The sequence below is a fragment of the Desmodus rotundus genome, chromosome 3 (assembly GCF_022682495.2).
Source record: "Desmodus rotundus isolate HL8 chromosome 3, HLdesRot8A.1, whole genome shotgun sequence".
NCBI classification, from domain to species: domain Eukaryota; kingdom Metazoa; phylum Chordata; class Mammalia; order Chiroptera; family Phyllostomidae; genus Desmodus; species Desmodus rotundus.
Window position 1 is genome coordinate 197,430,559 of NC_071389.1, and position 15,218 is coordinate 197,445,776.

The following is a 15,218-nucleotide window of genomic DNA, read 5'->3' on the forward strand; positions in this document are numbered from 1 at the left end:
GGCATTTTCCATTTTTCTCTCTCTCCTTCCTGACAGCCAGCATTACAGGAGGAACAGCTGGGTGAAGGTCTCAGACACACCTAATGATCAGGAAGGAACCGGTGAAGACACCCACTGAAGGGCCGAGACTTTAGGGGACAAAGAGGGTTCTCCCAGGCTGTCGAAGCTCTGAGCTGGAACTCCAGTCTTCTGCAATCACAGGATGACACTCCACGAACCAAAGGTTTCTCTTCTTTCAACGGTTATCACACGGCCAAACGCAGCTCTAATCGTCCCAGTGGGCTTAGGAAAAACGTGGGACAAAATGCAGCACCCTGTCGTGATACACGCCCCCCACAAACTAGGAACGGGATGGAGCTTCCTCAGCGTGCACCAACACCTATACACAACCCCAGCTCTTGCCGCAGTGAGGGGTCAGGAACACACAAGGGGTCAGCTCCTGCCGCTTCTGTCCAACACTGCACCAGGAGCTCTAGCCAGGGCAACTAGGCAGGAAAAGAAATAAAAGGCAACTAATTGGAAAGAAGTCAAACCATTTACAGATGAAATAACTTTTCCACTAAAAAAGTATTGTAACTAAATCAATGAATTGAACCAAGTTGCAGGATCTAAGAGCAACATAACAATTGCATTTCTATACACCCACAAGGAACAATAGGAAAATTAAGGAAATTCCATTTACAATTGCATCAAAAATAAGATACTTAAAAATAAATTTAACAAAAGGATGAAAAACTTACACTCTGAAAACTACAACACCCGGCTGAAAGAAATTAAAAACCCAGTGGAAAGACACCTGACCGGGGCTCGGAGTCAGGCTGTCGGTAAGACAGTGCCCCCCACATCGGTCTGCAGACCAACGCAATCCCTGCAAAAGTTTCAACGGCTACTTCTTACAGAAACCGGCAAGCGGACCCTAACATTCACATGGAACAGCAAAGGGCCCAGAACAGCCAACCCAATCTTAAGTAAAGGAACGAAATCGGAGGACTCCTGCTTCTCAGCTTCAGCAGGTGCCACCGAGCTGCAGCAGCCAAGACAGGCCGCGCTGGAGAAAGTCCGGACGAGCGCGCGTCTGTGGACACCTCGTTTTGACAAAGGTGCCAAGGTCACCGAATGCGGGAAGATCAGTCTTTTCTGCGAGTGGTGCCGGGGCAACTGGAATCCATGTGCAAGAGAACAAAGTGGACTCTTGCTTCACACCATGTCTGAAAATTAACTCAAGATAGACCAAAGACCCGTGGAAGGGCTAAAGATGTAGAACTTGTGGGAGAAAACACAGGCATGAACCTTCGTGATTTTGGACTACGCGACCGTTTCTTAGATAAAAGAAAAAGCAGCAAGTGGCAAAAGAAACAATAGATAAATTGGACGTCCCCAAAGACACTCCACACCATCAGCCGGCAGGGAAACGCAGACCAGAATGACCACGAGACACCACTTCGCACCTGCCGGGATGGCGACAGTAGAAAGACGTAACCACCAGTGCCTGCAAAGACTCGCGGAGACACCGGCCCCTCACACGCAGCTGGAAGGGATGTGAGATGGTGCAGCCGCTTTGGAAAACAGTCTGGCAGGACCTCAAAAGGTCAAACACGGAGCCCCCATGTGACCCAGAAACCCCACTCCTGGCTGCACGCCCGCGAGAACGAACACGTGATGTCTGCACAAGGCCCTGCACGTGAGCGTTCACAGCTGCACCAGCTGTGATAAGCAAACTGCGGGACACACTAGTGATGGATGATAAATAAAGGTATATCCTTCTAAGAAACTATTGTTTGGCAATGAAAACGAAGCGCTGGTAACATGCTACAAGACGGATAAACCTGAAAAACGCGGTGCTACGTAAAAGTGGCCAGACACGCAGACCGTGTACTGTCTGGCCCCACTGCTACGGGATTCCAGAGCAGACAGGTCCACGGAAGCAGGAAGTAGACCCGCAGTTGCTTAGGGCTGGGGGGAGATGAGGGGTGGGAATGAACAGCTAAAGGGTACAGGGCTTCTAGGAGATGAGGCACTGTCCTAAACTGGACTGTGGTGATGGCTGTGTATCTGCGAAACCACTAAAACCCACTGAGTTGTACACTTAAATGGGTGAATCGTGTGCGTTCTACGAATAAAGCTGTTGTTTTAAAACAATTATCCCACTTCACTCCTTTTTGTTCTGCTCTCTGCATCCCTTTACGATTTACACACAGAACAGGCCGGAAGAGACAAAAACAACTGAAACAAGGAGAAAGGAGGCAGAGCGAGCGCACGTGCGGCCCTCGGAGGCCTGGACGAGGGCCGGCGCCCGGTCTTACCTGCGTCGATGGCACACGGGTAATGGTAGCGGCAGGAGCAGCCTTTGTTGTAGCAGCCCAAGGTGGCGCCTGCCTCCTGGCAGTGGGAACATTTCTGAAAGGAAAGGAGAAGTCAGACGTGTCAGCACCCCAGACTCGGCCTTCTCCCTCCAGGCTGTCCCCAGACCCCACTGGTCAGACGTCGCATGTGTCCTTGTGGTCGCAGGAGGAGTGGTCAACTTCCAACTGCCACTCACTGGCCACAAAGGGAGGTGACCCAGAAGTCAGGATTCAGGGCGGACCACAGAACTGCTCACAAACAAACCCAACAGAACAAGGGTGGGGCAGGCGGCCCCGCCCCTGGCCTTTCCGCAGTCCCCCCAGGCAAATGCCTGCGCGTCCTCTCCTCTCATTCCCGCCCTATCTCGAACTGCCTGCAGACCCCGCCCCTTTATTTCTGCTGCTGCAAGTCCCGGCAGAAGAGGAGGGTAAGATAGTAGAGTTATATATAAACCTTTCAGAATTAAACGTGGAATTTGGTTTTCAGTTCTTATATTTGTAAGACTTTATTTTTATCCCACTTATCCCAAATGCCCAATACAAGTATATTTCCCTTTTCAGAAAATATGGGCTCCTGTGAGCAAATGGTATTTTTATACACAAACCCTATTTTAAATGCACTAGGAAACCTGCCATGAGTTTCTGGCCAAGTGAGACATTATCTTGTAATCGCGATCTCCTGCGGAAATGGTCAGCTTTCCTTAACGTGGGGCACTTCTCTGTCATCCCGCTGAAGTGGCTGCTGTTAAGCATAAGAAATGTGCCCCCCCAAAAAATAATAAAAAGAAACAAAAAAAAGGGGGAAAAGGAAGAACAAAAAAAAGAAAAATAAGAAATAGAAAATAAAAGAATACAAAGAAATTAAAAAGAAAAAGAGAAAGAAATGTGTGCCATCACCAACAATCCCATTTGTAGAAGCCGACCACGCTGGCCCACTGGGGAAGGAGGCAGACTCTTCTAAGGCTGCCTGTTAGACAGCCGCGCTTGGTCCTGATTCTAGGGAAAAAAAGTGATCCCTTGGCAGTCACACTTGCGGAAGAGGCTCCTGCACACCCATCCCCTCCCCAGGCAAAATGCCCTGGAGCGCAGCCCAGCAGGGGTGAGTGTGGCCTGCAGCAGTCAGGAGCACCTCACCTCCAACCCACAGCGGCAGGAGCGGGACAACTGGGAGCCGGACAAAACTCTGCAATGCTGACGCTGCGGGTAAAGTCACACTAACGCGGCACGAGGGCTCACCCGGCGTCAGGCATCGCTATGCTTGACTGACGCGGACCAGCTCAGCCAGTCCTCCTCAGTGCCCTGAAGCACTGAAAGAGGAAGAACCTGCTCCACGTCACAGCGTCACAGCTGGTCCGGGCTGACCACTGCTGGCATCCTCCAGAGACAAACGGGGCAGGAATAGGGCTGAACGACAAGTCCTTCCAGAGCGTCGCTCCCTCTCAGAAGCAAATACCCTTCTGGGTGCATGTGCCCTCAGTCCCTTGCCAAGAAAGACAAGACTACTTGGCCTGGAGTAAACCAAGGACAGCTGCCAGCGTTCTGGGCAGCTCTAGACTCCATCGACTTTTGTTAGTGCCCCCGGGCACCTTCAGAACAAAGGGACTCACCACCACCCGGAGGCGTGAGTAAGGCTGACCCACACCGCTGGCCTACCCACAGCCAGTCCTGCTGCACCCCTCTGACCACGGGAGCCCGGGGAGCCCACTATCCAGAAGGCTGCTGCTGCAGGCCCTCCCCGCCCTGGGCAGCGACTCTCAAACAATGCTGGCCACGGGTGTGCCAAGGATTTCTGGTAGGACAGACAGTCTGCAGGGAAAGGAGCTTCTGGGAAAGTTTTGTTCCTCTTTCGAAAACAAGAGGCTGGAACAGGTCATCTTCTCCCTTGGCTTCTACTGGGTTGGCCAAAAAGTTCACTACGTTTTTTCCGTAAGATGGCTCTAGTAGCGCTTACTTGTCTTTAACTTCATTCGAAACAATTTTGTTAGATTGTATTGTGACAGCTGTCGTATCAGCGTGCATTTAAAAAAAACTTACCAAAATTGGCAAATTTTTGTACAGCCATTTTAGTATTGAAGATGGAAAAAGATACACAACATTTTTGGTGTATTATGCTTTATTATTTCAAGAAAGGTAAAAACGCAACTGAAACGTAAAAAAAAAAATTGTATGGAGAAGGTGCTGTACTGATCGAACGTGTCAAAAGTGGTTTGTGAAGTTTCTTGGTACTACTGACATTTTGGCCAAGTAACTCTTTGCTGTGGGCTGTCTTACACATTGGAAGATGTTTAGCAGCAGCCCTGGCCTCTACCCACTAGAAGCCAATACTGGGAGACAGCTGACATACTCAAAATAGTCAAATCAATAAAGTTATTGGCAAAAATGAAAAATGAGTCTTTTATTTTACGAGTAAAACTGAGCGGACTTTTTGGCCAACCCCGTATGGGGAGATGGATGGCGAGATCTCCTGCAACCATCCTATTGCCACCAGAGGACAGCTCTGAATACAAAGCCCGACCCACTGGGAACAGCAGTGACGGGATGGAGAACCAGGACACTGTGTGACACTGTTGGGCACTAAATTAACCAACCCCAGGGGCACCCCATCCGCAGACTGGTTAGGGGGAGGCCATTAAAAAAACCCACCTTTTAGTTTAATTGCGTAACTTGCTGTTGAAATATTGACAGGGGACGGCACTTAGCATCTGAGGCCACGCTGCAGCGGATTCAGTGCCGGGCTCTGGAACCTTCCTGACCCCCCGGTAAGTGACCCCACCACTCCTCACCCATGTGTTCGTGGCCAAATCCCTAACCTTTGTGTCCTCAACAGGCAAACATGGACCTAATCACACCGTCCACCCCACAGAGGTGCTGTGAGGGCTGAACATGTCAACCCAGGCTCAGGATGGTGGCTGGGTCCAAAATGCTCAGGAAATGTGACCCAGCGTAACCACATGCCAGGCCCGCGCTGGACCTTCCACACAGACCACCTACCACAGGCAGCTACAGGGTGGCCTCATCTTCGCCTGTGTGTACAGACAGGAGAGAAGCCATCAAGCGCCTGGATGAACAATGGCCATTTCCTTCTTGGCTCAACACATGCCCCTCTGTCCCCTGCAGGGCTTCCACAGCTCCCTGCCCTCAACAGCCCACAGCCCACAGGTCTCGTCTTTTTCATAAAGAAAGCAAACTCATCTACCTCAACCCAGTGCTTGCTACTTACTGCAATTCAAAAGCACAGTCAATTCGCTACACTGCATCCAGAGGAGAAAGACCCTGGTGGTATGTTAGGGCCTAAAGAGAGAACCCAGAAGAGTTCAGTTCAGGCGTTCTCCAAGTGCAGTCCTGAGACCAGCAGCATCGGCATCACCCGGGAACTTACCAGAAACACACATTTTGGGACAAGGGCTGCTCCCCTCCTGGCCAGCCAATACCTGCACCGGCAGGATCTGTCTGCCATAACTACTCTGAAAGTCTGGAGTCTGCCCAAGGGCTGCAATTCCAGGGGAGACCTGGGCGGTACACTGCAGACCGCTTCGGTCAGCTTCAGGTCTGAGCACAGTAGCGGCCAGCATGCGGCCTTGGGAGCCAGGGTGGGCAGGAAGGACCCCATCTTCCAGGCACTGGGCGTCTCTGAATGCTTGTTTCCGATCACAGCGGTGGAGACAAAGAGGCAGGTCGCCGTTGCAGTTGCTCTCCCCCTGGCCGAAGTGACTTCCGTGGACTTAAAAGAGAGGCACTGTTGCCACCCCCCGTTCATTTTTCGCTTTCTCCACTTTTGGGTGCTAGATGTTAAAGACCACAACGTTCAGAACTGCATGTACAGGGAAAGTTAGAAAGTGACTGCATTGCAAGGGAGAGGCTCAGGAAAGGCTGGGGAAGACATTCCTTTCACACCGAGGCTGACTCTGGGCACAACAGGGACAACCTGCAGCAACCAGCACCACAACAGACGCACACTCTGGGAGGTGGGGGGGGGAGCTGGTCCCCAGCGTTACCACATTATCAGAGCCAAATATCCAGTGTTGAACAAAAACCTCACTGGCATCCAAATAGGAAAGTATGTCCCGTTCAAAGGAAAAAAAAAATCAGCAGAAACCATCCCTGAAAAAGACTTACTAGCACTTACACTGGACAGAAGACTTTAAAGAACTGTCTTGAAGATGCTCAAAGGACTAAAGAAAGACATGCAGGAAGTAAAACAATGATGGCGACGTGTGAACAAGTGAAAACAGCAATGAAGAGACGGAAAACCTAAAAAGGAAGCAAAAGAAATTCTAACGCTGAAAGGTACAATAGCAAATAAAAATTCACCACAGGGATTCAAGGTGGGATTGGAGCAGGCAGAAAAAAGAATCTGTGAACCCGAAGACAGGAGATCATGGAGTCTCAGGAACAGCAGCAGCAAAGGCTGAAGAACAGTGAACAGAGCCCCAGGCGCCCGTGGGACGCCACTGCACAGACGCTGCCGAGGGGTCCACAGCCGTCCCATAAAGAGGACCGAGGGCAAAGGGCAGAGACAACCTCTGAAGGAACAACGGCTGAAAACTCCCCAAATTTGATAAACGGCATGACTATAAGTATCCAAGAAGCTCAAAGGACTTTCTAAGTAAGATGGATTCAAAGAGATCCACACCAAGACACATAATTACACTTGCAAAAGCCATAAAAGAGAGACTCTTTTTTTCTTTTATCCTCACATGCTTATTGATTTGAGAGAGAGGGGAAGGGAGGGAGAGAGAGGGAGAGAAACATCGACTAGTTGCTTCTCATATGCACCCTGACTGAGGACCAAACCCACAACCTGGGCATATGGCCTGGACAGGAATCAAATCTGAGACTTTTCAGTTATAGGACAACGCACCAACCAACTGAGCCACACCAGCCAGGGACAAAAAGAGAATCTGGAGAGAATTGGATTTATCATAGTGATTCTGGTGAGATTTTCTGCAGATCTCTCATCAGAAACTTTGGAGGTTGGCAGACAGTGGGCCAACACATTCTAAGTGCTGGAAGAAGAAACGAGGATGACGACGACAAAGGCTTCCGTCCGAGAACCCTATACCCTTCAAGAGTGAAGGAAGAGATTAAGACCTTCCCAAACAGACCCAAGCTGGTCTGTGACCACTAGACCTACCCAGCAGGGAAAGCAGGGAATGCTCAGGGAGCCCTGCAAGGTTCAATGAAAGGACGCTGGGAGTGGATCGACACTGTACGGAGGAATGGAGGTCTTAACAAAGGCGAATGTGTGGGCACTTACAGAACAAGTACTGTTGTAATGATGGTTTGTAACTGTACCTTTTGCTTCCTCCGTGATTTCGGAGACCAACACAGTCACCAACGCATTTAAAAGTGCATAGTGTATGTTCAGGGGCGCGCAGTGGGTAAAGGTGTAGCTGTATGACGTCAACCACTGAAGGGGTTGAGCTGTGAAGGAGCAACGGTTCTGTATGTCACTGAGGTCACATCATGGATGAAGGAAATTACCACGCGATCATGCTCAATTAATGCAGAAAAGCACTTGACAAAGTTCAACACTTTTATAAAAACATTCAACAAAGTAGGACCAGAAGGAAACTACCTTGACATGGCACCAGCCACGCAGGAGAAACCCGCAGGGAAGAACACACTCGAGGCCAAAGACCAGAAGCGGCTCCTCCAAGACGAGGAACAAGACGGGACGCACTCCCACCGCCAACACGGCACTGCGAACTCCAGCAGGACCCCAGGAAAGAAAAAGGTGTCCCAACTGAGCAGAAAGAAATCAAATCATCTTTTGTTTGCAGATGATATGATCTCATAGGGAGAAAACCCTCAAGAGTTCACAAAAACCAATGAGAACTAATACATAAATTCAGCAAAGTAGCAAGATACAAAGTTAACACAAAAATCAGCTGCGTTTCTATACATGAAAAACGAACACTCTGGAAAGGAAATTACAAAACAACTGATTCTCAATAGCATCAAAAAGAATAAAATACTTGGGAATTCACCAAGAAAGTGAAAGATTTAATGAAAATTTCAAAACATGTTTAAAGGATTCAAAGAGACATGAATATACACATAACACTGCCGTCGTCAACAGTGTGGCACTGGCGGGGACATGGGACAGAGAGAGTCCAGAAACAAACCCTCGAAGACACGGCCACGTGATTTTTGAGAAGTGGGGCCAAGATCACGCAAGGGGGGAAAGCACCGTGTTTTCAACAAACGGTGCGGCACAAACCGGCTATCCGTGTGCCAGGGGATGAAGTTGGACCTTCCCGGAAACACCCACGAAAATGAACTCAAAACGGATCAAACACCTAAATGGAAGACATAAAACTCCACAGCAATAACAACAAAACATCCCATTTTAAAAATGGGGTGTGGCTTAGTTGGTTGGGTATCATCTGCAAAATGAAAGGTTACGGGTTCGAATCCCATCAGGGCACGTGCCTGGGTTGCAGGATCAGTCCCTGGCCAGGGTGCGTCCAAGAGGCGATGGATCGATGTCTCTCGCGCACGTCAATGTTTCTCTCCCTCTCTTTCTGCCTCCCTTCCCCTCTCCCTGAAAATAAATAATTTTATTTATTTACTTAAAAAAATTAAAATGGGCAAAGGACTGGAATAACCGTTTCTCCAAAGAAGGTGTTCAAATGGACTACAGATACATGTAAAGATGCTCAGCATTGCTCATCACTAGGGAAATGCAAATCAAAACCACAAGACACCACTTCACACCCATCAGAATAGCTACTATCAAAACAAAAAAAGAAAACAAGTATTGGCAAGAACTCGTGGCAGGAGCTGCAGCCCCTGGTGCACTGCCGCTGCAGATGAGAACTGTCCCTCGCTGTGGAAGGCAGTGTGGTGGTTCCTCAGAAAGTTAAAAATAGAACTACCACGTGACCCAGCAATACCACGCGCCAGGTGCCAAAGACAGAATATAAAGACCCATCTCCAGGACATCTCCCGTTTCTATTTTCCCTTCCTATAGCCAAAATCAATACCCAGGCTAATGCCATTTCTAATAGATTTTTACTCTTTACTTTCTACCTGAAGAAACTAATTGCACTATCATTCTCTCATAATGCAAATAATGTAGTAGTCACTGCAGAGCTGAACGTCTTGTTTTGACTGCTCTGTGGCTACAAGGTTGACGACGTTCCCTGAGGACAGCTCAGCCCACCACACAACACTGCTCCCTGCACCAACCGGCACACCGTGGGCTTCGCCTGTGGTTCCTAAGTCAGAGTGTGTTTTTCAAACAAGCTAGGGCCCCATCTCAACAGTGAAGTTTTCGCTTATTGTTGAATGAAATAAAGGTTATTTTTAAGAAACTCTGACAAGACCACACTGTAATCTTGGGAAATAAATTATGAAATGTATGCTTAATTTTTGGACATGTCTGAACAGCAAAGTGGCTGAACACCCGCCCTGATCAGCCCACTTCCCTGTCCCAGGGGCAGGCCGGCTGACAGGAGGCGGCCAGCTGCAGGAGTCAAGTCACCTAAGAGCAGTTTAATCCATACCTAGCGAAGTGCCCAGGAGAACTGTGCCTCTTCATTCACTAGAAAAGCCCTTTCCTAGGAGCTGTAACTACCACCTGAGTAATCACCCTGTTTAATAAGCATGTCCAGAGCAGCCCCAGAGCACCAAGGCATTTGGGTCAGAGTATTATTAGTTCTGGTGACGATCGGTTCTGTTCAAGCCTTAAAAGATCACATGAGATGGCCTTTCCCCAGCACTGCACATGGCCCTGCCCATGCTTACAGTATTTATTCATGCTGGTACACCTCCCCTAACTGTGAGCTTCATTCTTGCACCCCCGGGGCCTGGCACGCGGCAGGAACTGTAAATGTGGGCTAATGGAAAGAACGCAAGGTCTGACAAATTGGAGAGCTTGGAGAAAACTAACGAGGCCACTCTTCAACATGAGTTAAAAAGCCGATGCTGCTAGAGCTCAGAGAATGTGGAACAAGGTACGTGTGAATCTTCAGCCACCAGCAAGAGCTCTCTTTCCCTTTTAATTATGCCTCCTATATCTGGGACAGCAGCCTCTGCTGCCGAGCCATGGACTCTAGCTCCAAGGCAGCAACACGGTCTGCATACAAGCAGCTGCCTTCTGAGGCCCTGAAAGCACCTTTCTTCGATGTGGCTCCGTACCTACCGATTTTTCTTCAAGAGCACCTCAAAGTGTTGGTTAAAGCAATACAAACTAAACCCTCTGTTTTGGGTCCTTGCTTCCTTAGGGTTAGATAACCTTACGCTCCCTCATGAAAGCTCATGGGACCAGCTGGGGCATGTGCTGCTGTTTGCCCTTCTTGACTCGGAAGCAGTGCTGGGTGCTGCACACTGGCCTCTGGAACCTGCACTACAGCCCAGGCTTCACAGCCAGCCTCGGAGGCCGGAGGGCGGCCCAGGCCTTCTCAGGCCCGTATGCTCACTGCTGTGACGCACGACGCATGGTTTTCAAAGCTGCATTTGTGTCCTGCAGCTGTTCCATTGAAGGCACCGATTTCAGAAGTGGAGCCCATCAAACATATACCTCAGTAAAGTGCGATGACCGCGGGGTAAGGCCAGCCGCGCCGGCAGCAGGCCCTGGCTGACAGCTAACTGCGTGCACCCCGAGACAAAGTCCCAGGTATGACTGGCTTTGTGGAGTGAATATGGGTGGTCTGATGTGAACGGGAACCAAATGGGAAGCAGGACAAGAGCCAGTGGAAAAGGGTCCCCAGGGTATCAGCCCTTGTGGGAAAGCCAAAAGTCACTCATCAATTTACCTCCTATAAAATGCGATCCAAGATTTTGCCCTGCCTTCCCTATAAAATTGTTGTGTGAAATAATTGTGAAAGTGTTTTAGAAACTGAAGTTATATAACTGTTAGGACTTACAAAAACATACAAGGCATCTTCCCCTATAATGTGTCATATTTTTGGCAGCCAGTGATGTCCAACTCAGACACAAGACATACCAAGCAGTGTCTCTTAAAGAAGACAAACTACGTTAGAACATTACTTTTTGGAACTAATTTGTTCCCTTAGAATATGCCCAAAGAAGCAGAGCTGGGTGGGCCTGAACACCTGTTGTGCCTGTGGTGTTCGTGCCGTTGCTGACGCGTGTGTTGCAACGGCACCTCACCTCCGAGGGAGCCTGGCTGCACAGTCAGCTCTCAGCCAGATCCCCAACACGGCACCCCTCAGCTACTCCTTGCTCTTTTACTGCTGTCCTTCCTAATCCGTCCTGAACAATAAAGACCAGCGGGAATTATTTGTCACGTTTTGTGAAGCACTTTACGTTGGTGCTACATAAACGGGGAGTAGAATGACACACGCTCAAGCGCAAATTAAATACTAGCAGGCAGTCAAAGGCAGAGAAACCCCCCAAAAGGCATGCGGAACACAAGCAGAAGAAAAGTGCCCACAGGCTGGTCTGTCCTCCACAGATGCAGCCCCTGTGTGTGGTGTGGAGAGCACCGGGGCTGCCTGCCACCGAGTCTGTCACCTTCCACGTGCTGCTGGCCAAGGCCCTCCCAGCCCGTGGCAGCCTGGCTGTGCCACCCCCCACTCACAGCAGAGCGCCCAGAGTAGTTCCCACCTGCCGCCCCCCGGGAGGCCCAGCGTGGGGCACTGCTCCGCACGCAGGCCCTCTCTGCCCCAGGGGCGCAGGACACACACCCGCTTTCTTCAGTCTCCGCATCACCTTTCAGAGGAAGTCATCCGCAATTAAACCATCCCTTTAGACCCCCACTACCTCTAGGAAATCCTCAATCAAAAAGTGGCGCTGCTGACCCTGAAAAATAGTAGCTGCTTTGGGAAAGCTTTCCACACCACAAGGGTCTTTGAGGCTGAGTGGGGGTTGAGGGGTGGCTGGCCCCAAAGTGGGGAGAAACGCACAACAGCACGACCAAGGTCAGAACCTAAGTGCGGCAGCCTGCGTTCCTGGCTCTTCTGAGCCACGTGGGAAGCGCAGGCTCCCTGAATCCCCTCCCTTCCATCTCGGTACTCACAGGCAGTGCGGTCAGGATGCTCTGACTCTGGCTAGAAGGCTTGGGATTAAAGGCCTTCTTCTTCATTATCAGTGTCCTTCCTTGTCTTTCTGCACTTCGTCTGTCTAACAGACGGGCCAGAAGTCAGCCATAACTTTGAGCAAATGAGTAATATACGTTCAGAGTAGACATGCCTTCCCCACAATGCGTTCATCTTACCACCCGGCACACAGATAACGAGAACTTATCAGGCCTAAGACGCAACTGGCGAAGGTGTCTTTCTCTAGGAGACTCTAACACATATCTCTCTTCTTTTGCTGTCTTACAAATTCAGATTTTCACACGTTAGGTGTGTGGGAAGCAAGGTATACCTGTTGTACCTCCAGCAGACGTGAAGGTGACCAGAGGCTGACGGAGGTAAAAAGCCAGGCTGGTACCTGTTTACACAATCATAAAATGCAAGTCATTCCACTGAATATGAAGAAAGGATTATGACTTCCTAACAAGCTATTCTCAGGCCTTTAATTAGTAGGGCAATTTATTAAATTCTTATTAATATGTCAATTCTGGCTCCACAGCATAAAACTGAGAAGTTCAGAAACCAGAAACATGGGCCAGAAGAACACAAGCAAGAACTCAGTCGGCATGGGCTTTGTCAGCTGGGTTCTCTCTGCTCCTCACGCTCCCTCTAACCTGCTGGTTCCTCCAGAGGCTGCAAAGGACCGGATGACCAAGGAGGCTTTCATCCTCAGTGGTCTCTGCTCTGATATGAGTTGTGTGTTTTTTTTAAAGATTTTGTTTATTTAATTTTAAAGAGGGGAAGGGAGGGAGAAGAGAGGGAGAGAAACAGCAATGTGTGGTTGCCTCTTGTGCGCACACCCTCTGGGGACCCAGCCCAGGCCTGTGCCCTGACTGGGAATCGAACCGATGACCCTTTGGTCCACAGGCCAGCACTCAATTCTCTGAGCCACCCTGGCCAGGGCTGAGTTTTCTTAAACGGGTTCAACTTCAAAAACGTAAAAATCTTCCCTTTTTGTTTATCCAACAAATACTTCTTGCACACCTGTGTGAGGCAAAAAGGCTGAACTGGGAGGGGGGGTGGCAAGTCCATCTAGCATCTGCCCGCAGGGGATTTACAGACCGGCAGGGGTAAGAAACCAAAACTGGGCCATTAGGATGTAAACAGTATCTCAGCTTTGAGGTCCAGCCGGACCTGGTGAAGGAGGGCCGAGCACAGTGGTGAGGGAACCAGCAGGAGTGCTCAAGCAGGTGGGAACGGAAAGGTGCCCAGGACAGTGAACAAACTGGAACGAGCACTCAGGCTGTGGAGGGTGGCCACAGTGAGCTTGACTGACAGCAAGCAGCCTTGGTTAGGGGCACCACAGAAGACTTTGGGGGTGTGTGTATAACGGCATACAAGAGGCTGTACTGACCTCCACCTTGGGGAGAAGAACAGCACTTGCTGATGAGCTACAGCCACGGGGGGCTGTGAGCCGTGCTGCGGGGGGCCCTCATGTGTGCTGTGGTGGTGCCTTGCTCAGTGGGTAGGAAGGGGAGCCCTCTGGGCATCACTGCAGCAGGGTTTCGAGGAGAGGACACATGTGGCCCCTACGCTACTTACTCTTACAGAGGATATTCTGGACTTAGAGAAAAGTCTCAACCGGGATGGTCAGGAATAGGTTTAATTTCAGATGGTATTTTCTGGGTAACCAAAGGTAAAGCTAGAAACCCTTTCTGGAACACATCAGTCCCACTATATCGAACTAAACTGATTATGCTCGATTGCCTCAGAGTAATGATTATGTTACTAGGAACATTCTTTTTCAAGAAAGACTTTATTTATTTATTTTTAGAGAGGGGGAAGGTAGGGAGAAAGAAAGGGAGAGAAAGATCCATGTGTGGTTGCCTCTTGCACACCTCCTACTGGGGTCCTGGCCCACAACCCAGGCACGTGCTCCGACTGGGAATTGAACTGTGACCTTTTGGTTCACAGGTGGGCACTCAATCCACTGAGCCACACCAGCCAGGGCACTAAGAATATTGTTATAAGATGCTAGGTTGAGACCAAACTTTTTCAAAGTGACCCCAAGATATGACTTAATCGCTCGCTGGTGTGGCTCAGTGGACTGAGCACCAGCCTGTGTACTGAAAGGTTGGCTGTTTGATTCCCAGTCAGTGCACATGACTGGGTTGCCTGCCAGGTCCCCAGTTGGGGGCGCGTGAGAAGCAACCAATGGAGATTTTTCTCCCTCTCTCCCTCCCAACCCCACTCCCTGAAAGTAAATAAGTAAAATCTTAAAAAAAAAAATTAAAGATAAAAAAAGATATAACTTAAAACTTGCTTTTAAAAATAAATCTGTTAGCAAGCTATTTATCTTATCACTTCTTGTTTATCCTAGAGTGGCTGGAAGAAAAAAAATCCAGTTAAAAACATGTTCCAGTTAGCTGTCATCTCCTGCATTTGCCTTCCTTATATTCAGTGGGGTTATTTTTTCTTGGTTCCTGCCTCAAACACAGGCAGTCTAAAAAGAGACAAAGACGTGCGATGCGAAAAACGGAGAGAGAGCTGGGCGGAGAGGAGGTTCTGGGGCTCCTCACTTGCGCTGAGCTGTCCAGCGAGGCTGCGGCTACACAGGGGGTGGACCTGCACAACAGGAAGGAGGCGACCCCTGGCCTGCCTCCCACCAGCTCTGAGCTTCGGCCAGTTAATTCAGTTAAGCCTCGACTTTCTCAACAGTACACTGGGGATAATATCCAGCTGGGGAAAAGGAGCAGGGTGGAGAATGTTTCAAGAAGATCAATGAGGGCAATCTCCCACCCCACACCCTGAATGAGCTCGACAATGAAGGAGAGCTGGACAATGAAGGAAAAGAATATTTTAAACATGACATGCAGGGTATCCCTAAGAC

General features: G+C 49.5%; 1 protein-coding gene across 6 annotated transcripts in view; it reads right to left on the bottom strand.

The window, feature by feature from the left end:
* TCF20 (transcription factor 20) overlaps positions 1-15,218 on the bottom strand; it is a 178,052-nt gene that overhangs the window by 11,089 nt on the left and 151,745 nt on the right. For all 6 annotated transcript variants that reach the window (XM_053919641.1, XM_053919640.1, XM_053919642.2 and 3 more), the window contains one exon: positions 2,304-2,397. In XM_053919641.1, coding sequence (XP_053775616.1) covers positions 2,304-2,397 — 94 coding nt within the window. The remainder of the gene's footprint in view (positions 1-2,303; positions 2,398-15,218) is intronic.